This window comes from Macaca mulatta, chromosome 8, assembly GCF_049350105.2.
Source record: "Macaca mulatta isolate MMU2019108-1 chromosome 8, T2T-MMU8v2.0, whole genome shotgun sequence".
Lineage (NCBI taxonomy): Eukaryota > Metazoa > Chordata > Mammalia > Primates > Cercopithecidae > Macaca > Macaca mulatta.
The window spans coordinates 105,078,025-105,101,809 of record NC_133413.1 but is presented as its reverse complement, the minus strand read 5'-3'; the positions used below and the strand labels follow the sequence as shown (position 1 = coordinate 105,101,809).

The following is a 23,785-nucleotide window of genomic DNA, read 5'->3' as shown; positions in this document are numbered from 1 at the left end:
CAAGGATAAGATTCTTCCCAATAGAATCAATGTGTGTTTTGAGCATATTAACCACTCTAAGAGCTGAGATAGCCTCCCGAAATGCGTGAAGGAAAATGATCAGAAAAGGAAGGAAGCCAAAGAGAAAGGTCCGTGGGTTCAACTGAAGCGCCAACCCACTCCACCCAGAGCAGCACACTGTGTGAGAACCAATGGAAAAAAGCCTGGGCTCCTGGAACCTCTGAATTCATGGCATAATAGTAATAGATGTAAAAAGGTGGGACCTTGGACGGGCGTGGTGGCTCACGCCTGTAATCCCAGCATTTTGAGAGGCTGAGGCGGGTGGATCACAAGGTCAGGAGATAGAGACCATCCTGGCTAATACGGCGAAACCCCATTTCTACTAAAAATACAAAAAATTAGCCGGGTGTGGTGGCGGGCGCCTGTACTCCCAGCTACTCCGAGGCTGAGGCAGGAGAATGGCGAGAACCTGGGAGGGGGAGCTTGCAGTGAGCCAAGACCACACCACTGCACTCCAGCCAGTGGACAGGCGAGTGACAGGGCGAGACTCCGTCTCAAAAAAAAAAAAAAGTGGGACCTCTGGATTGCTTAAAAAAAAAAAAATACATGGATGTTCATTCTGTCTACTTTTGTTAAGCTTTTGTTTTCCCCGAGAGCTGGAGAATGCAGGGAGAAGACTATACACATAAGAGGTGGAACTTTAAGGTTCTTCCACATATCCCAGTCCTCTTTTCCCTCATTCTCCCTTTCTTTCCCATCACCCTTACTCCACTTCCTTCTGCCAATTTTTTTTTTCTGCATGAAGAGAGCAGCTGTACCAGGTGCTGTACCAAGATGAGTAACACTAGCTTTGCCCAGGCAACTCTGATTCTACTGAAGGTAGGTAACAGCCTGAACATTAAATGCCTACCAGAGATATTACAGCAAGGAAAACTTGGGGAATAAAGTTCTCCAGCTTGTCTAGAGAACTTTACCATACATGATGGCAAACACCAAAAGTATTAATAAAAAATGGCTTCATTCTTGTAAGGTGATGTTGGCAAGGACTAGGGCTGAAAAACTGTCCTGGGTTAACTAAGCTACACTCAATGAATGCTTATGAAGAACATACTGGGTGAACAGAAATATAGACATTTGATGTAAATGTTACGAAGTAAAAAAAAGTGCTAGACATTGAGGGAAATGTAGGTACAACATAATCCCTGCCCTTGGGGGTTATAATCTAATTTCAGAACTGAAACACATTAACAACAGAGTTTGCATGACAAGTGATACTGATAATATATCTTGCTATAAAATGTTAGAAGTCGGCCGGGCGCGGTGGCTCAAGCCTGTAATCCCAGCACTTTGGGAGGCCGAGACGGGCGGATCACGAGGTCAGGAGATCAAGACCATCCTGGCTAACACGGTGAAACCCCGTCTCTACTACAAAATACAAAAAAACTAGCCGGGCGAGGTGGCGGGCGCCTGTAGTCCCAGCTACTCGGGAGGCTGAGGCAGGAGAATGGCATAAACCTGGGAGACAGAGCTTGCAGTGAGCTGAGATCCGGCCACTGTACTCCAGCCTGGGTGACAGAGCGAGACTCCGTCTCAAAAAAAAAAAAAAAAGTTAGAAGTCAGGCTAGACTTAGCCTTTTTTTTTTTTTGAGATGGAGTCTCGCTGTATCACCCAGGATAGAGTGCAGCGTCATGATCTCGGCTCATTGAAACCTCCGCCTCCTGGGTTCAAGCGATTCTCCTGCCTCAGCCTCCCAAGTAGCTGGGACTACAGGCGCCTACCATCGCACCCGGCTAATTTTTGTAGTTTTAGTAGAGACGGGGTTTCACCATCTTTGGCCAGGCTTGTCTCAAACTCCTGACCTCGTGATCCACCCACCTTGCCTCCCAAAGTGCTGGGATTACAGGCCTGAGCCACCATGCCAGGCCATCTTGAGTACTTTTATCACTGATAGCTTTTATACATAAGTTTAGAGAAAAACCCTATCACCACCTTAGGAAGAGATGGCTTATCTATGTACTTCCATCAGTACCATAATTCTTCTAATAACAAAACAAAATAAAATAATAGCAAACATTGAGATTAAACAGGCAAGTTTTATTATCAAATGTTAACTCTACAAAAACTCAGTAGTACTGTAGTAAGCATTACTGCCTATCTTAAAGTCTTTCAGAGCTTTGGGCAGATAGCATCTTAAGGCATCAAGTATACAGAAATTTCTTTTCGATCTTAAGTGCCAGTTATCACCAATTTTCACAAAAACCTTTTTGTTTTTTCTTCCTATTGCAGTTAAAGGGCCATTTCCGGTCAGCTGAAGAAGAAAATGTTTGCTTCTCCCTTTAAGGTGTTAAAGTAATGCACAGAAAATAAAAATAGCAGCCATATAAATCTGCACGGCATTGCATTCAAGCAAAGGACAATATGAGTAACTTAAACAAATATCCACATTCAATGCACTTAATGAAATCCTGTTTTCTTTGGAGTTACATGAGGCAGCAGTACTAGCTAATGTCCAATATTGCACTTTTATAGCATAAACACAGCTAAACATAGTGTTAAACACTGACAGCATCAATACCTGTTCTAACTGCATCAGTGTTTACCTCTCAGTCTAGCATGCTGACTATAGTCCTATGCTTTAAAAGGTTATAATTATTTGACAGTTAAGGCATTAGAGAAAAAGGTTTAAGGCTATCATAATATATACAAGCATTCACTTCTGTTCAGTTAGTATATCGTTTTCTAGAATACACTGTTCAAATTGTCTCACTTCTGGGATATTAAAAACTATGGAATTTCTCTTATTAAAGTCCAAACCATCAATAATGAAAAAAGTACAATATAAAATAATACATATGAAGCCACAATATTCAATTACAGTTCAAACTAGAAATTACTAACTACAGGTAGCTGCTTCATTTTTGGTTTTGCATTTTGGCCCCTAGTTCATTATTTACAACTGATACCTGCTGAGAAAAAGATCCAAACTTTTAAACTTTGTATGTTTTGTGGAGGGTGCACAATTTCTTCTAATTTATCTTCAGGAGTTTAAAAATTTATTTTAATTTGTTTTTAATTATTAGATATCATCATGGCCAAGAGACTGGGAAAATAACAATTTTATTCATTCTCCTAAGATTGTGATTTTATTATTCTAAGACCTTACGCTTGAATTACTTAGCAAGAAGGCATGATTATGCAGAAGACAGGAAAATGAAGAGAAAAGAGCAGGAATATACAAAAATGAAACTTCCTTAGCAGAGTTCATGGTGGAGATGGTAGACACTGGTGGAGTTTTTATCCAAGACTTAAAACTTAGGAAACACCTATGATGCCACTTTAACTGGAAGTAATGGAGACATCTGATTCCAAATTCACATTTTAAATGCCTATTTGCAATCAGCAAAGGGCCAGGTGTGCTGCATGCTGCTTGCTATAAGGATTTGGCTTCACTGGCTCAAATGTTTTCACTCCACCAAAAGACAAGGCACAGGCCCATTTGTCCAATCAAGTTTGCTGAAAATACTGCAGCCTGAGTGTAGACAAACTTCCCCTGAATTTGCTAGAAGTTTTCTTGTGTCTGGTGGTTTCAAGATCACCATACATCTTTCAAACACTGGAAAAAAAAAAAAAAAGTGATAAAAGGAAATGTTATAGTCTCTAAATGTCATTCTCAGCAGCCACCAAAATGATTTCAAATTCCACAAGGACAAAAAAGCTTTAAGACGGTCCAAGTTATTATTTCACACAGACATAGTTGGCATTTACATGGCAAGGGCTTTGGGAGTAGAGCACTAGTCAAGGAAGTTTCCATGGTTTACACAGTAGTTGGCATTCTGAACCACTCCTACCCTTTGTAGTATCATGTGTTTAGTTTAACATGTATGGTTGCCAACTCCCTGCTCAGCTCAGCTCCTTTCTGGAGAGACTATTTCATTCATTCCTTAGAGGTTCAATATCATTACAAAAATAAAACCATTTAGACAAAATTTTAAAGTTAAATTCTAGTATAAGAAATTCCAAATAATTTCTAAGACACTTAATAAGAAGCAGTAAGGGGCCAGGTGTGGTGGCTCATGCCTGTAATCCCAGCACTTTGGGAGGTCGAGGCAGGCAGATCACCTGAAGTCAGGAGTCTGAGACCAGCCTGGCCAACATGGTGAAACCCCATCTCTACTAAAAATACAAAAATTAGCTGGGGGTGGTGGTGCATGCCTGTATTCCCAGCTACTTGGGAGGCTGAAGCAGGAGAATTGCTTGAACCCAGGAGGTGGAGGTTGCAGTGAGCCAAGGTCATGCCACTGCACTCCAGCCTAGGCAACAGAGCAAGACTCCATCTCAAAAAAAAAAAAAAAAGCAATAAGGCATGACATATATGCTCTATGTGCCCGTGACTAGTTGATAATTAGCACCTTTATATGGATCATGGATAAATTTATTTCATCCCCATATACAACCTAGATTACCATGTTATCCCCATTTTAGAGAAGGAAAAACTGAAGCAAAGAATGATTAAGTTAGTAATGGGCAGATGCAGGATTTAAACTAATACAGATTTACTTATATACCATACAACCTTAAAATAAGAATAAAATAAGAACTTTTGGTAGGCATTATATACTTTTTTGAAAGAGGGTCTAGCTCCGTCACCCAGGATAGAGTATGGAGCGATATGGTCCAATCATAGCTCACTGCAGAATTTTTTTTTCCCCCCAAAAAGAGATGAGGCCTCGCTTTGTCACCCAGGCTGGAGTACAGTGGTGCGATCAGAGCTCGTTGCTGCCTCAAATTCCTGGGCTCAAGGTATCCTCCACCTCAACCTCCTGAACAGCTGGGACCACAAGCACACCACTATATCCAGCTAATTTTCAAATTGTTTATAAAGAGAGATTCTCACCATCCTAACCAGTCTGGTCTCAAATTCTAGGCCTCGAGCGATCCTCCTGCCTTGACCTCTCAAAGTGCTGAGATTACAGGTGTGAACCACAGCACCTGGTCCTAGACTAAATCGAAAAAAAAAAAAAATATATATATATATATATTAGAGATGGGGTCTCCCTATGTTGTCCAGGCTAGTCTCAAACTCAGCCTCAAGTGTTCTTCTTGCCTGGCATAATAAAGTGCTGAGATTACATGTGTGAACCACCACACACGGCCGTTATGCATACTTTGACATGTAAATGAAAAACAGGAATGTTTTAGACTGCAGTCTTATTTCATATGGCCAGTATGAAATATCTAATGGAGTTTTACTGCTTAACAATGAAACTGAAGACTCCTAACTGCTAGCAAAAGAAAAAAAAAATCAGTCTCAGAAGGACATGAAGATTAATTTATTTCAAGATTAAATTTGCTTTAATAACACAGATTCTACAAATGGTACAAATGTAAAATCGGGTATTTAAAAAAAATACTGGTTAGGATGCATCTTTTAAATGTGGTTTCCAAAGTGACCACAATTTGGCACTCAGTTTAAAATACCACACGCTGAAAGGCTTCTCCTTTGATACTAAACTCAGATAAGAAAATCAATGACCCAACACTATTGATCAATATCTATTTTACCCCTCTTTTGGCAGTAGCACCTGAATTTAAAACTGCCCCATCACCTAATCTCAAGCCCCTAAGAGGCAGTTTTACCACTGAGCCAAACAAGTGGCCCAGGCATGGCCAGTTAGAGCCCTGCATATCCCAGGTCGTTGTGGTTTCAGGGATGGATGTAAGCCAGGCCAGTGAAGGCCAAGTGTTCTAGGAGTATCTCAGAGAGTGAGCTTGGAGGAGCAAACCCTTGGATCCAGCTGTATCAGTCAACCCTGGGACTCTCAGTTATTAGAGTCAATGAGTACCACCTTCTTCATTCCTAGCTCTAAGAAATAGCATCTTTGTAGATGCTGCAAATTAAGCCTTCATATTCTGATAAAATGTGGAAATGCCAGGAAAAGTTAAACATTTAGCCTTCTCAAAATGCTTTTTAATCCCAGTGGTATCCAGTGGAGTTTGATTGTGTAACAGTGAAACTGAGGCTGGGCACAGTGGTTTACACCCGTAATCCCAGCACTTTGGGAGGATGAGGCAGGCAGATTATGAGGTTGAGATGGAGATCATCCTGGCCAACATGGCGAAACCCTGTCTCTACTAAAAACATAAAAATCAGCTGGGAGTGGTGGTGTGCACCTGTAGTTCCAGCTACTCAGGAGGCTGAGGCAGGAGAATCGCTTGAACCCGGGAGGTGGAAGTTGCAGTGAGCCGAGATCGCGCCACTGTACTCCAGCCTGGGCAACAGAGCAAGACTCCATCTCAAAACAACAACAACAAGAAACTGCAGACTCCTAACTGCTAGCAAAAAAAAAAAAAAAAAAATTGATCTCAGAAGGGGATAGAGAAAATGTTTCCTCTTCCCCTTTAGCTATAGCAAACACTTAAAGATAGTTGAGAATTACAACTGCAGACATTTACAAATCTGATTTCCCTTTCAAATAAGATCTGTGTTAAAACATGTTTTTATTTTGTAATACACTGTCATTAAAGTATTACATACAAAGAAGTCTTTAAAGATATCTTGATTTCACCACTGGTGCTATATGCTACAGAATGAACCTTTAATCCCTTAAAAACCCTGCAATTCTGCAGCCAAACATGGTGGAGAACACCTGTAATCTCAGCTACCAGGGAGGTTGAAGTGAAAGGCTCACTTGAAGGCTGGGTGCAGTGGCTCATGCCTGTAATCCCAGCACTTTGGGAGGCTGAGGCGGGCAGATCACGAGGTCAGGAGATCGAGACCATCCTGGCTAACATGGTGAAACCCCATCTCTACTAAAAATAGAAAAAATTAGCCAGGCGTGGTGGTGGGCACCTATAGTCCCAGCTACTCGGGAAACTATAAGTACTTCCTATGTGTTTTTACTGTTATTCTGGACTCAGATTATCTAAATGGAAAAACTAAGATCTCATAAAAAGTTTGTTCTTTTTAATCATCTTACACAATAACTTGCAACATAAAGTTACAAAATGATCAAATACACAGTTTTTATATTTTCATGTAATTAACTGATAACCCTCCAGACAGAGGTAAATACAGTGTTATTTTTGCATAAAATTTATCAGTAGGAATTTCTCTTGTTATTTAGAAAGTTTATGTAATCTGACCTCTTTAGAACAGATCCTACGGAAGGCATAGAAAACACACTCATCAAAACAGCAAAGCCCTGTTGCTTAAGGCTGACAGTCCAATAACAAAAAGGGGAAAGATAACACTGATCAAAGTACTGCACTCCAGCCTGGGCAACAGTGAGATTCCATATCAAAAAAAAAAAACAAACCCCAAAATAAACCCTATGTCCCTATGATTATTGTAATCACAACAGCAGAAGTTATGTATTAATATGAAACTTTAGTTTGTAAAACTTGTTTTCATTCATTAACTCTCGCTCTGTCGTCCAGGCTGGAGTGAAGTGGCACGATGACAACTCACCACAGCCTCGACCACCTGGGCTCAAGCCATCCTCCCACCTCAGCCTCCCGAGTAACTTGGACTATAGATGTGCATGACAACACCTATCTTTTAATTTTTTGTAGAAACGAGGTCTCACCACATTGCCCAGGCTACTCTTGAACCTCTAGGCTCAAGCAATCCTCCATGCACAGGTATGAGCTACCATGTACTAGCCAAAATATCATTAATAGATTTAAATCTGGGGGCCGACATTGCCTTTGAGACCTAACAAATACAAACCTTGGAACTTGGCCAGGCACAGTGGCTCATGCCTGTATCCAGCACTTTGAGAGGCTGAGGCAGGCAGATCACTTGAACCCAGAAGTTCAAGACCAGACTGGAGCAACATAGTGAGACCTTGCCTCTACAGGGACCAAAAAAAAAAAAAAAAGCCAGGCATGGCAGCCTACACCTGTAGACCCAGGTCCTCAGGGGCTGTGGTAGGAAGATTACTTGAGCTCAGTAGGTTGAGGCTGCAGTGATCCATGATCCTGCCCCTGCACTCCAGCCTAGATAACAGAGCAAGACCCTGTCTCAAAAAAACCCACAAAAAACAAAAAACAAAAAACCTTGGAATGTAACAGTAAGTGGAGAAAAACACCCTTTCTGGCCATCTGAGGAAGCATTTCTTCCAGCCAGATGCCCAGTCTCTTTCCAGAAAGGTTTGTGGGCATCTTGAATGGCTAAATGAGGCATATCTCCAACATCTCCAGTGATTCAAGGGGATAGTCAACACGTGTTGGCTGGGTGGATGGGACAAGGCAAGAGAAGACAGAATAGTGTGACTTCTTTACCAGACCTCGTTGTGGGTGTTAGCTATGTTTACCTGATCCTATAGACAGCCATGAGATCGTTCTCTCAAATTTTTTATTTTATTTTATTTTTTTGAGACAGAGTCTCACTCTGTCACCCAGGCTGGAGTACAGTGGCGTGATCTCGGCTCACTGCAACCTCCACCTCCCTGGTTCAAGCAATTCCCCTGCCTCAGCCTCCCAAGTAGCTGGGCTTACAGGCACGTGCCACCACACCCAGCTAATTTTTTTCTACTTTTAGCAGAGATAGGGTTTCACTATGTTGGCCAAACTGGTCTCGAACTCCTGACCTCAGATGGTCTGCCTGCTTCAGCCTACCAAAGTGCTAGGATTACAGACATGAGCAACTGCACCTGGCCCTCTTAACATATATTTTTTTGAGTCGGAGTCTTGCTCTGTCACCCAGACTGGAGAGCAGTGGCGCAATCTCAGCTCACTGCAAGCTCTGCCTCCCAGGTTCATGCCATTCTCCTGCCTCAGCCTCCCAAGTAGCTGGGACTACAGGCGCCCACCACCACACCTGGCTAATTTTTTGTATTTTTAGTAGAGATGGGTTTCACCGTGTTACCCAGGATGGTCTCGATCTCCTGACCTCGTGGTCCACCCACCTTGGCCTCCCAAAGAGCTGGGATTACAGGCATGAGTTACTGTGCCCGGCCCTTTTAATATATTTTTTAAAATATTGTTAGTTTCCTGTCACTGCTGTTACCATAAATTGGGTGGCATAAAATAAGAGGTATTCATTCTCTAACAATTCTGGAGGCCAGGAGTGAGAAATTTTGTCAGTGGGGCTGCGCATCCTCTGGAGGCTCCAGGGAGCAGTCAGGTCCTTGCCTCTTCCAGCTGCTGGTAGCTGGGAACACTCCTGAGCTGTGTCAACGGCTCTCTCATCTCTGCCTCCCTGGTCACACTGCTGCCTCCTCTTCTGTATGTGTCTCTGTCTGATTTCCCTCTGCCTCTTTCTTACACAAGTGATTTTATCTAGGGGCCAGCCAGATAATTCATGATCTACTTGTCCTCTCAAGAACCTCATTACAGCTTTTTCCATAGAAGGTAATAGTCACAGGTTCCAGGGATCAGGACGTGGATATATCTCGGGGTCCACCATGCAGTCCACTGGAAGCACTTTGCCATGCTACTGTTTGGTTAACAGAAAAGAGTCCTCAGAGTGAAGCCAGAAGGCGTGGATCTTTTTGTCAGCTTCATCATTAGCTGTATGACTTGTGGAAGTTGCCTAACCTCTCTGGGTTTCATTTCTTCATCTGTCAAATGGGCCCATGATGCCTCCTTGCAGGGTTATGCTGTGTCTCAAATGAAACTGTGGATGTAAGTACTTACAAAAGCATGAGCCACTCGGTTATGATGATGAATTTGATACTGATAAGGAGGTGGTAAATATATATATATATATATATAACAATACAAGGTTAAGGGGAAAGAAACAAGGTCCAAAATTGCATGAGGGTATGAGAGGATGAAAGGAAGTATTTATTATGCTTGTTTCTGGGTGGTGGGATTATTAGTGACTTCTTTATACCTGTCTCTCTGTTCCAAATTCTTTGCAATGAGCACCCAATACTTTTATAATCCTATCTCCTAGAGTTGGTAAGATAATTAAATGAGATAAATTATGCCAAGTATTTCACACAGTGATCTATCCTTTTTCTTTTGTTTTGAGACAGGGTCTTGCTCTTTGTCACCCAGGCTGGAGTGCAGTGGTGCAATCATGGCTCGCTGCAGCCTTGACCTCCTGGGCTCAATTGACACTCCTACCTCAGCCTCCAGAGTAGCTGGGATTACAGGTAAATGTCACCACACCTAGGTAATTTTTTGTATTTTTTTTGTAGTGACAGGGTTTCGCCATGTTGCACAGGCTGGTCTCAAATTCCTAGAGCTTAAGTGATCTGCCCACCTTGTTCTCCCAAGGTGCTGTGATTACAGGCATGAGCCACTGCTCTTAGCCTGATCTGTATTTTTAAAAATTTGTAATATAAAGGCACCTGACTTTATTATGATGAAAAGATACAGACATCTAGATTAGAACACAGCACCCAATCTGTTATTCTGTCATGACTCCAAATATATAAATATAGGGTAAAAAACTAGAGGTGGTGAGTAATGGTTCATAGTCAGTTTAGGACATTTCTGGTATAATGTCAAAAGCTTCCATTTCTAGTCATTTCTTATCCAGTATACTCATTTAAAAATATAGACTGTGTGTTAATCAAATTCATAGACAACATTGTGTTCAACAATGAACACATGAAAAGAAAATACGGACCAAAATGGATATCAACAGGCTAGAACAATGTATTCTCACCACTGAGACAAAGACTAGAGAACACCCATTACCACTGCAAAGCATTCGTACGTGACACTCGTTGGTAGGACCAAGTATCCTGAAACCTCACCGAAAATGACAGATCTGAAAAAAATCTTCACTTCTAACTTAGAACTGGGGTTTCCACACTTCAGAGCAAAGGGCTAAGATGCAAATTCTTATTTCTCAATGATGACAAAGTATTGGCAACCTCATTTCCAGTTTAGAAACCACATGGTTAAAGCCCACAGGGTCCACAGCCATGAAAATGTTAACAGAATTGGGCATGCCAGCATGCCAACTTCAAAAAACTCAACAATCAAAAATGAATAAAAACCAGTATCAAAATTCCTGAACACAGCCCTACAACTACATCTCCCAAGAAGCCTCAAAGAATGCCAGTATCCTTTAAGAAAAGATTGTGGATTAATGGGGATTGAGGAGAAACTGGACTCAAAACATTAATCTAGAAGACTATTTTCAAAGAAACTTATCAGGGTTCCTGTTGTCTACATTTAGTTCTAGAAAAGGAAAAAGACATGCAACAAAAAACCTTCCAATCATCTTGGATTAAAGCACATGTAAGCGTATGCCCAAATCTACTTAAACACATAATGCTAAGTGAAATAAATAAGCCAGTTACCAAAGGACAAATCAATCTGCTTAGGACTACCTAGAATAGTCACATTCATAGAGACAAAGTAGAATGGTAGTTACCATAGGCTGGGGAGAAGGAGCAATGGAGAATTCTTGTTTCATGGGTACAGAATGTTAGTTTGAGAAAATGAGAAAGTTCTGGAGGTAGATGGCGGTACCTGGTTGCACAACAATGTGAATGTACACTTAATGCTACTGGACACTTTAAAATTGTTAAGTTTTGTTGTGTATATTCTACAACAATCTTTTTAAAAGAGGAAACAGGAAAAATATACCCAATCCAAAAGAATCACTACATGACTCAGTGATTATACTCCTGGGTACACACCAAAGATAATTAAAAACAGATATTCAAATAATTATGCATGAGTGCTCACATCAGCACCATTCACAATAGCCAGAAAGTGCAAACAATTAAAATGTCTATCAGTGGATAAATAAAATGTCATATGTCCATAAACGAAATATTATTCAGTCATAAAAACAAATGAAGCATTAACATGTGCTACAAGGGTGAACCTAAACAGATAAACACAGAAAAGGTCACATGTATGATTCCATTTATATGAAATATCCAGAATAGCCAAATCCACAGAGACAGAAAGCAGATTAGTTGCCGGGAGCTATTGGGAGAGAAAACAGGGAGTAACAAAAATGTTTTAGAACTAAATTGAGGTAGTAGTTGCACAATGTAGTGAATATATTAAAAACCACTGAGTTGTAAATGAGTTTAAAATGGTTAATTTTATGTTATGTAATTTTTACCTGAATTAAAAAAAAGAATACCCAACTCGTACTCCACATGATAGATAGTAAATGAATGTCCAAAGGGAAAAGTCTTCCCTTGCCCCACAATAACAACTCTGATCCATTAATGTTGCTTAGATTCTATGTGCCTAGATGACAAACTTAATTCTAGTCTCCATTCCTTCCAGGATATCTGATATTTTATATTACACTGAAGAAAAGGATTCTCTCAGTTGATTTCTAAATGCTTTCAGAATCTTGATCTCTATTTGTTTGGCCCTTTATAATTTAACTTGCACATCATAAAGCCTTACCTTCTTTTCTGAGGATGTTCTAACTGCTGGGGCCCTTAAATACAAACCCATTCTTTGGGTAGAGTCCTGGCCTGGTCATTTGTGTGTATAAGTCCATCCTCGGTTGCATACTAAAACGCAAGTTAAAACAAACAGGATCAAAAGACGGACAAACTGTCACTATGGATAATATTTCAACTAAATAGATCTACCAATGAAAGTATAGGACATTTAGATAGGAGGAAACAAACACAGGTACAAGCCATATACATATCTACTAACCCAAATCTTTATTTCTTAACATGTTTAAATACCATAAGAGTCCTTTCTAGGATGGACATTAGATTGAAAACATGGATTACACACACACACACACACACACACACACGGGACATTAGATTGAAAACATGGATTACACACACACACAGGACATTAGATTGAAAACATGGATTACACACATACACATATTGGTCTCTTAGGAGACCAGTTTCTTCAGATCTTGCATAGTACTGTTTTCACGCTACTGCAGGTATGATTAGATATCAAATATTTGAGCACTAGTTATTTGCAAGGCATTGTACAATAAGCCCAATACCCAGTATCTCCAAACAACGCAGTGAATTTTAGATAGCATTAGATGTATTTGTAATATCAGTCTTATTCTCCCAGTAGGGCAGCAAGTAAAGCTGCTAGGAGTGAGAGGTCCAAAGAAACAATCAGTACTTGAAGAGAAACAAAAACTTGCATTTATTGAAAATGTAAAAGGCATTGACGGTAAAGGGTAGTACAAAAGAGCAAATGAAAATATTAAAGGATTTGTGTAAGGATACCTGAGAGTCCATTCAGTATGAAAAAGTATTATCTAAAATATACACACGTTTCTTTTACGGACCAGAATGACATCCTCATTATCAAGTATTTTCATGGTAGTTTGTAAATCCTTGGTCTTTCTGGCTTTACCTCCACCCCAGATGAAGTATGGAAGACACAAAGAGTAGTTTTTTGTTTGTTTGTTTTGAGACAGAGTCTTGCTCTGGAGCAACCAGGTTGCCAGGAGCAACCACACCTGGCCCTCTTAACATATATATTTTTTTAATCGGAGTCTTGCTCTGTCACCCAGGCTGGAGTGCAATGTCGCATTCTCAGCTCAGTGCAACTTCCACCTCCTGGGTTCAATCACTTCTCCTGCCTCAGCCTCCTGAGTAGCTGGGACTACAGGCGTGCACCACCATGCGTGGCTATTTTTTTGTATTTTTAGTAGAGACAGGGTTTCACCATGTTGGCCGGGCTGGTCTTGAACTCCTGGCCTCAGGTGATCCACCCGCCTCGGCCTCCCAACGTGCTGGGATTACAGGTGTAATCCCAGGCCTAGAGTAGTTTTATGTAAGAAATTTTGTTTTGAGACAGGGTCTTGCTCTTTGTCACCCAGGCTGGAGTGCAGTGGTGCAATCATGGCTCACTGCAGCCTTGACCTCCTGGGCTCCTGCGCCTGGCCTAGAGTAGTTTTATGTAAGAAATTTTGTTAAAGGTTGGGGGAAAATACATAAAAAATTATATTTAAAGATAATTTATAAAATTATATATGCCATTATTACATCAAGATATGTATTTTTAAGAGACAGAATCAGAGACCATCAAATTTCTTCAGCTTCAGAATAGATAGAAAAGAGAAAAATAGGCCAGGTGCGGTGGCTCATGCCTGTAATCCGAGCACTTTGGGATGCGGAGGCAGGTGGGTCACGAGGTCAGGAGTTCGAGACCAGCTTGGCCAGCACGGTGAAACCCTCTCTCTACTAAAAAAATACAAAATATTAGCTGGGCATGGTGGCACGCGTGTAATCCCAGCTACTTGAGAGGTTGAGGCAGGAGAATTGCTTGAACCCAGGAGGCGGAGGTTGCAGTGAGCTGAGATTGCGCCATTGCACTCCAGCCTGGGTGACAGAGCGAGACTCCGTCTTGAAAAAAAAAAAAAGAAAAAGAAATTTTATTTACTCAACCAATTATTGCCTGGATATTTGCTTAGTTATTATATAATTATATAATTATATAAAATAACTAGAAATAAAATTAAAACCTCCCATTAAGCCAGCAACAGCAATATATGCACTCTCGGTAAACACAGATTACCCTTAAGTGAACAGTTTTTTAAAAATGTCATCCACTGATTTTATCGTCTTGGTTGCCAAATCTAAAGAAGATGGAACCCCATAGTGAATTTAACTGAGAACACGAAACAAGAAGGCATGGACTCTTCAAGATAGTAGAAAATACGCGTTTTATGTAAGAATGATACAAAATTGAGTTAGGTGTAAAGATTTTGAGTGCATGCATTATGACTGCCTCAAAGCTCAGATTACTGAAGAAGATATCAGAAAAATCTGATAGGTTGAATTAGATAACTGAAGTTCCTATGTAATCCTAACTCACTGTTCCAGTTCATAAATTCCAAGCACTTCAGAAATGAAGGCCAAATGCCTTGAGATGAAATAATATTGCATAATCGTTATGTTTCTAGTTATACTGGACAACTCTATTTCAACCTTGAATGGTTCTAAGAAGTTACTAAAAAGAAAAACTGCTACAGACTGAAGTTATGTTATCTTAATTTTGAAGAATGTGAATCTTTTAGTCATAAACATAGAAATAATCCCTATTGCATGGTTGTGGTAAAATAAATACCCACAAATGCCAGCCATGACACTTTTTTTCTGAGATGGAGTCTCGCTCTGTCACCCAGGCTGTAGTGCAGTGGGCGTGATCTTGGCTCACTGTAACCTCAGCCTCCTGGGTTGAAGCGATTCTCCTGCCTCAGCCTCCTGAGCAGCTGGGACTACAGGCGAATGCCACCACGCCTGGCTAGGTTTTGTATTTTTAGTAGAGACAGGGTTTCATGTTGGTCAGGCTGTTCTCAAACTCCTGACTTCAAGTGATCCACCTGCCTCAGTCTCCCAAAGTGCTGGGATTACAGGTGTAAGCCACCATGCCCAGCCGACACTCTTAATAATAAAGAGCAATTTTACTTCATCTCATTACTAATTTATACGTAAGGCAACCTAATTCTATTCAGTGTGAATGTAAAAGTTTGTTAGTCTAACAAACGAAAAAGAAATTAATTGAGCTGAGTACTAAAACCCGAAACTTTCTTTGAACTTTCTTCACTAGGAAAACAAAGGAAAAAATAAAATACATGTCAAAATGTTTTCTCCATAATAAGCAACCTTTTCAATAAGTTTTCAGTAAAATCTTCCTTTTATAATCTAACAAATCAGACAGGAAGTTTAAAAAGTAATTTTTTTTTTTTTTTTTTTTTTTTGAGACAGAGTCTCGCTCTGTCACCCAGGCTGGAGTGCAGTTGCACAATCTCAGCTCACTGCAAGCTCTGCCTCCTGGGTTCATGCCATTGTCCTGCCTCAGCCTCCCAAGAAGCTAGAACTACAGGCACCCACCACCATGCCTGGCTAATTTTTTGTATTTTTTTTTAGTAGAGACGGGGTTTCATTAGCCAGGATGGTCTCGATTTAATGACCTCGTGATCCACCCACCTCAGCCTCCCAAAGTGCTGGGATTACAGGCGTGAGCTACCACACACAGCTGAAAAAGTAACTTTTTAATCCCTTTCAAAGTCTTCTAAAGGCAGCAAAATTGCTAAGGGAGGAGTATCTACTGACCTCCACCTTCCTTCAGCTTTTCACTATGAGCCATAGATTTTCTTTGTCAGAAAGTGTCCTTTGTATGTTTAAAAGCCCCTGAGAAAATGATAGCCACTTGGTAGGTTTGGGCCGGTAGCATCACCCCTGAGATAATTTTAGCTGAGATCACAGTCCTCCATGACTCATAGATGCCAAGCTCATAAACCCATTGTAATCATCAATTAGCCTCTACAGACACAACCCTTGTAATGCTGTACTGAAAATGCTCACGGGCTATTTTAGAATGTGACTATTATTCTGAAAACAGCTTCTCAACTCTAAAGACTCAAGAAACGTTCAGATCCAGGAGGAAAGAGGACAATTTTTGCTATTAGTACAATAAAAAGACTGTAAGTCACTTAGTTTTTAGACATGGCAGGAAAGAAGGAATTCAAGACTTAGGTAATTATGTGACTTGAGGAAAGAAAGGTATCTGCTTAGATGGGATGACAATGTTCACTGTTAAAGAACTCTTAACTAAAAGTCATCTCATTCTTTAGCATATTTGAGAAAACAGCTGATGGACACAGACTGAGGTAGAAAAAACTGCCAAGAGCAAACATTAGCGTCACAAGAATAAATATGAAAGGCTCGCCAAACACCTGAGAGCTCATTCTAAGGTGTCACCACTTAAAGACTCATGAGTCTCCCAGGAGTTAGGCAATTTTTTTTTTTTCTTCAGGTTATCCAGGGGCCTCTGACCATGTTTAAATACTCACCTTTAAAATCCATGTTTAAGTACTTATTGGTTTAGTCAAGGATTTGACACTTGACTTTGAATAAAACCCCTTAGCCAATCCTATTCTAGATGTAAACACTCATACTGCTGCATGCCCTCAAGAGCTTTCCCAAAGTAGCTCACTTTTCAAAAAGTAACTAAAAGATTAAGTTGGAAGACTTAAGACAGCATGGAAAAGCCTTAATTTTTGACAAGGGGATGAGTCTGAAGTTGGTCCCCACAGTGACTCCAGATCTATTTGTTTCCATAAGCAAATCCATTAGCATATATACACACACGAGTTTCATAGAATCTGTTTCTTTCCTGGCTGCATTCTTTAGGTAAATCAACTTAATAAGGGCACTGAGGATTATTCTCCTTCAAGCTACTGACCTGGTAACCTTGGAAGAAGTTAAGAATTTCCTTAACTCCAGTATTGTAGGCCAGGCCCTGCATTCTGACCACCGTGCCAGGCTGTGGAGGGACACCGCTAAGATTAGCAGCTGTAGGGAAGTAGCCAAGACTATTAGGCGAACCTGGGGGGCTAAAGGAAGAGAAAGCACAGTGAACCAATAGGAATAGACAATGTTGAATACTTACTATAAAAACATTAGTTACTTAAGGAAACAGAATTTCTCAAGGCAACCTTTCTTATACTTCTCAGAGCTGTCTTTCCTAAGACAGGTGAAAACACCACAGCAGTTCTGTCTCACGTTACCACGAAAGCCAAAAGTTGAAAGGCAGTGAGATTAGAGCTTAGTGCAGAATTACATACAGGGCTTCCTCACATCCCTGAGATTCTTAAGAGAAGAGGAAGGACAGAAGTAAGCCTCATGTCAACTCCACCACAAAAGCACCACTTCCGAGGCCCAGTTCTCTGATGATTCACAGGCTAGCTACCAGGAACACTAAGGCATGAAGAGGCACGCATACAAAGAACTAATGGGAACCACAGCCATGGAGACCAAAAGTATCCAAAGTGATTGCACCAAAGAGTAGACTGTTCTACCCATATGAGCATGAGGAATAGCACAGCAGTACTACAGCGAATCAAAGTACTAGAGTGCCCATTAGTTATATTTTCTTGCCTTTTAAAAAATGGGGGTGGGGGAAGTTGGAAGGGATACACAAAAAATTAAATCAATCACCATTAACACAAGGGAGAAAATTGATCAGTGGGTCTTCAGGTATATCTGCAACCATAACCTCCAAGGAACACAGCCAAGTGAACACCCAACTTTATGTGACATCTCGAGTCATTACCATATTATGCAATTAGTTTCACCCTGTTCCCACCCAGTCTGTTTTCTACCTCAATTGGTGGCCATTATTAAAAAATTATTTTTATTACACAATTCATATTACATATGCAGTTTAATATAATTAAAACTCATAATTGAAAATATATAGGGAATTTTTAAAAAGTCATCAGCGAGTAATATACACTCGCAACTTAGGATTATTAACCTTTATTCATCTTTCTGAGTTGGTAATTGTCCCATTTCAAAGAAAAACACATAACAGAAAGGACTAAAAGTCTTTGAGATTATCTATCATACATAATCCTACCAGATGGCTTAATGAGAATGGAGTCAGATGTGCCTCCAGTCCCAGACTCTGTCTCTAATTAGCACAGCTACCTTGAGTAAGTCACTTAATTCCTTCATTTGCTAACTAGGGGGTGATCAGCACTTTCCTAGTTTCACAGAACTGCTCTTCAGCTTCAGTGACTTAACATATCAAATTACTTCATAAACCATAAAAATGCTGTAACATTACTTCATTCTTGCTATTTTCATCACCATCATATTTCATTATTTTAAAAACAATGGGAGCCTGAAACTATTACTTGACATTAAGCTGCCCTTAACCTATTATGTTGCTAAAGCAGCGGTCTTTAACTAATTTGCAAGTAAGAATCACCAGTAGAGTTTTTGGGTTGTTTTTTAAACAACTCTCTATTATGAGATATTACCGCAACAAATTAAAAATTAGAAACTCAAGAAAGCAAAACCCAGACACTGATATAAATATATTTTAAAGGCTACTAAGTGATCATAATGTGAGATTTTAAGTCAATTTATGGGCAACTATGAGACTAGAGAAAGAAGAAATGCTAAACTTTTGGTCTGAGTAGGACATTAGCCACTATTCAGCCATACCTCTTCATTTTCACAGAGGTAGAAACAGAAGCTAAGAGTTTAATAATTTCTCAATGGGTCACATAAGTTACCTCTTGCCAAACTATAAGAACCACTCAAACTCTTGACTTCTGGTTCATTACTTTCCTCCTATACAACTAGCATTCACTCAAAGATGGTGTTTGCTCAGATAGATAGCAAGTCTAATCCTCAAAGACCATCAGGACTTCTGCACAAATTTCATTACTGGTTACTTAGACTTTTCCAGACTAGATATAAAAGGTCATTTTCACAGCATACAACTTACTTTCACAGCTTTGTCCTGCCATATTCTATTCCATTTGCCTAAAGATCTCCTTCTATAAATTAAGCCTGAGGTCTCTAGTACTCTCAAAATATAATCAAGATAAAACCAGCCAAAGTAAATGTTGCACAACTAGAAATTTAAGGTTATAAATGACAATTATATTCCACATCTAAGGTACCATCTATTCTGATGAGGCTTAAATACAACACAATTTGGATTCTTACCCTTATTTTTCACAACTATGATTACCTGCTGTATACAAGGAACCATAAGAAAAATTTAAAAAGTCATATATCTACCTGACAGGGCATGAGAGTAAGAATTTTTCATCAACCTAAATTCTAGGTGGGGCACAGTGGCTCATACCTGTGATCCCAGCACTTTGGGAGGCCAAGGCGGGCAGATCACTTGAGGCCAGGAGTTCGAGACCAGCCTAGCCAACATGGTGAAATCCCATCTCCACTAAAAATACAAAAAAAAAAAAAAAAAAAAAGAAAAAAAGAAAAAATTAGCCAGGGATGGTAGCTCAGGGAGGCGAAAGCAGGTGATCATTTGAGGCCAGGAATGTGAGAGCAGCCTGGCCAACATGGTAAAGTCCTGTCTCTAATTAAAAACAACAACAAAAAATTAGGTCGGGCATAGTGATTCATGCCCGTAATCCCAGCACTTTGGGAGGGTAAGGTGGGTGGATCACGAGGTCAGGAGATCAAGAACATCCCGGTTAACACAGTGAAACCCCATCTCTACTAAAAAATACAAAATTTAGCCGGGAATGGTGGCAGGTGCCTGTAGTCCCAGCTACCCAGGAGGCTGAGGCAGGACAATGGCGTGAACCTGGGAGACAGAGCTTTCAGTGAGCTGAGATCGTGCCACTGCACTCCAGCCTGGGCGACAGAGCGAGACTCTATCTCAAAAAAAAAAAAAAAAAAAAAAAAAAAAAAAAAAATCAGCCAGGCATGGTAGCACATGCCTGTGATTCCAGCTGCTTGGGAGGCTGAGGCACAAGAATCACTTGAACCCAGGAGGCAGAGGTTGCAGTGAGCCAAGATTTGCTGCACTCCAGCCTGGGCAACAAAGTGAGACTCTGTTTCAAAACAAAAAAACCCTAAATTCTAAATTTTAAGGTCTTTTGTGGATTACTGAAATAAGAATCAGCAATAATAATTCACATTATAAAAATGACAAGATAAAGACAAATATGAACTTATATGTAGAAAAATAAAGAATTTACTAAAAAACTACTAGATCGAGTAAGCCAGTTCAGCAAGGTTACATAAGATCAATACAGGGATAAATCAATTGCATTTCTATACACTACAATCACCAAAAATCAAACAATTCTATTCACTATAGCATCAAAAATAGAAAAGCATTTAAAAGTGCAAGACTTGCACACTGAAAACTACAAAACATTGTTAAAAGAAAAAATCATCTAAATAAATGGAAAGGCAGCCCATGTTCATAAATGTAATTTTTTTTTTGAGACTGAGTCTTGCTGTCACCCAGGCTGGAGTGCAGTGATTTGATCTTAGCTCACTACAATATCTGCCTCCCAGGTTCAAGCAATTCTCGTGCCTTAGCCTCCCAAGTACCTGGGATTACAAGCATGTGCCATCACATCCGGCTAATTTTTGTATTTTCAGTAGAGACAGGGTTTCCCACGTTGGCCAGGCTGGTCTCAAACTACTGGTGGCTTCAAGTGATCTGCCCACCTCAGCCGCCCAAAGTACTGGGATTACAGGCATGAGCCACCATGCCTGGGCAAGACTTAATATTGTTAAAATGGCCATACCACCAAATTGACTTACAGATGCAATTAAATAACTATCAAAATTCCAGCTGTCTTTCATACAGAAATTGACAAAACTTAACCTAAAATGTATATGGAAATACAAAGGATCCAGAATAGTCAACAAAGAAAAATTAGGACTTTTTCTTCACAAATCCAAAACGTACTACAAAGCTACAGCAATCACAACAGTATAGTACTAGCACAAGGAGAGGCATATAGACCCACGGAATGCAATTGAGAGAACAGAAATAAACCTTTACACTTATTATCAATTGGTTTTGTTTTTGTCTGTTGGGGGATTTTTTTGGGGGTGGGGGGGTTTCACCATGTTAGCCAGGATGGTCTCGATCTCCTGACCTCATGATCTGCCCGCCTCGGACTCCCAAAGTGCCAGGATTACAGGTATGAGCCACGGCACCTGGCTGTTGAGGAATTTTATTTGTATATATTATATCCCCAAGAAGATGAATCCCAGGGTTTTTCCTCCTGTGTGTTTTCATCGTGGTTCTTCATGGTCTGTGATGCCAGCCCAAGTTGTCAGTATAATGAAACGAAACTGATGACACGGAAGCAGATAATCCTGCCACTTTTCTAGATCTTTGAGTTGCACATGAAATCTGAGGATGATCACACTTGTTTAACTTGCCTGTGAGGTTCACAACAATTTCCCCAGCTCTGATCTCAATGACTTCAAATTCGCCATTGTAACCATGCTTCATCATCAGTCAGAAACTGGACAATCACACTGGGGCACAGCCTTCTAAGAACCTGATGTTTGCCTTTCTTTTTGACATTGTTGATGCTCTTAAGAGCAATGGTCAGGACATTCATGTGCACCATTTTGATGGCACAAAAAGAGCTGGTCATAGATTTTTGATAAGAGTTACTAGAACACAATTTGATGTGGAAAGAGGTGTTTTCAATAAATGGTGCTGTAACAATGGACTATCAACACATAAAAGGATGACTATTTTTTTCTAAAGGGATGATTTTAGACCCCTACCTCACACCACACAAAAAATTAACTCAAATCGAATTATACCTAAACCTAAGAGTTAAAACTACAAAACACTTATAAAACATAGTAGTAAATCTTTGTGACTTTGGATTAGATATCACACCAAAAGTGTAAGGGAAAAAAGAACAACTTAACTATCAAAATTAAAAACTTTTAGACTTTAAAGGATACTATCAAGAAAATGAAAAGACAACCTACAGAATTGGAGAAAATATTTGTAAATGATGTCTTATAAGATTTCATATTTAGAATATATGAAAAAAATTTACAAGTGAAAATAATCCAACTTAAAAATGTGCAAAGGATTTGAGTAGACATTTCTCCAAAGATGTGCAAATAGCTAAGATCCACATATAAAGATTCTCAAAACCAATGCTTATTAAGGAAATGGCAAATCAAAACCATGAGATAGCAAACTCACACCCAAGACAATGGGTAAAATTAAAGACAGTAAGAATTGGGAAGGAATTACAGAAATTAGAACCTTCGTATGCTGTTAGTGGGAATGTCAAATGGTGAAGCCATTTTGGAAAACTTTTTTTTTTTTTTTTTTTTTTTTGAGACGGAGTCTCACTCTGTTGCCCAGGCTGGAGTGCAGTGGTGCAATCTCGGCTCACTGCAAGCTCTGCCTCCTGGGTTCACGCCATTCTCCTGCCTCAGCCTCCCGAGTAGCTGGGACTACAGGCCCTCCCACCACACCCGGCTAATTTTTTTGTATTTTTAGTAGAGACGGGGTTTCACCATGTTAGCCAGGATGGTCTCAATCTCCTGACCTTGTGATTTGCCTGCCTCGGCCTCCCAAAGTGCTGGGATTACAGGCGTGAGCCACAGCACCCAGCTGGTTGGCAATTTCTTGAAAGCTAAAGTTACTGTATTATCCAGCAATTCCACTTCTTATACCCAAGAAAACTGAGAACCTATGTCCACACAGAAACATGAATGCAAATGTTTGAAGTAGTATTCTTAATAGCCAAAAAGTGTAAACAACTCTAAATAGCCATCAACTGATGAATGGATAAACCAAATGTGGTATGGCTCTACAATGATTATTTCACCATAAAAGGGATGATATATGTTACAATATGAATGAAACTGAAACATTATCTAGAACAGGAAAATCTATAGAAATAGAAAATGGATTGATAGTTGTTTAGGGATGAGGAGAGGGGTCAGTGAAGAGAGAGACGACAGGCAAATGGGAGTTTCTAACTAATGGGCATAAGGTTTCTTTCTGGAGTGACATAATATTCTAAAATTAGACTGTTACATGATTACCTATAGATTGTAAAATTATTCTACAATTGTAAATTTTGGAACTCTGTAAATATACTAAAAATGACTGAACACTTAAAATAGGTAAATTTTATCAAATTACCTCAAAGCTGTAATAAAAATCATGTGTATTGACTTTATGGCAGTAGTTTAGAGAAATATAAGGATTAAGCACAAAATTTTCTAATCACACGCCAAGTTAAGAATAAAAAGTTCATAAAAAAGTGCTATGCCAATTAGTAACTCATCTAAAGTTACGTTCAATAATGTCACTGTTTTAGATTCTTACCTCCATTATACCTTTATATTTCAGATTCTCAAGTGCCCAGTATTTATTAACATATCATATATACATGGTGTCAATAATGTAACTTGTACTCAAAAGATATAAAAGTTCAAAAATTGACAGGATGACAGAGGGACAGGATGAAGGGTTAGGGACAAATGACCAAGTCAATGTAGCAGTGTATTCAAAGGTTCTAAAGTTTTGGAGACTACACCACATCAAATAAACTAACAAGGAGACTGT

At 39.8% G+C, this 23,785-nt stretch overlaps 1 protein-coding gene across 8 annotated transcripts in view; it reads right to left on the bottom strand.

The window, feature by feature from the left end:
- Window positions 1-2,074: 2,074 nt before the first annotated feature.
- Window positions 2,075-23,785, bottom strand: part of ESRP1 (epithelial splicing regulatory protein 1) — a 70,316-nt gene continuing 48,605 nt past the window's right edge. For 2 of the 8 annotated variants that reach the window (XM_015145703.3, XM_015145704.3), the window contains exons 14-16: window positions 17,120-17,270; window positions 12,341-12,450; window positions 2,075-3,614 (exon numbers count right to left, since the gene is read on the bottom strand). In XM_015145703.3, coding sequence (XP_015001189.2) covers window positions 12,376-12,450; window positions 17,120-17,270 — 226 coding nt within the window. In that variant the 3' untranslated portion in view covers window positions 2,075-3,614; window positions 12,341-12,375. The remainder of the gene's footprint in view (window positions 3,615-12,340; window positions 12,451-17,119; window positions 17,271-23,785) is intronic. The other 6 variants (XM_015145705.3, XM_015145706.3, XM_015145707.3 and 3 more) reach the window with 3 other exon arrangements.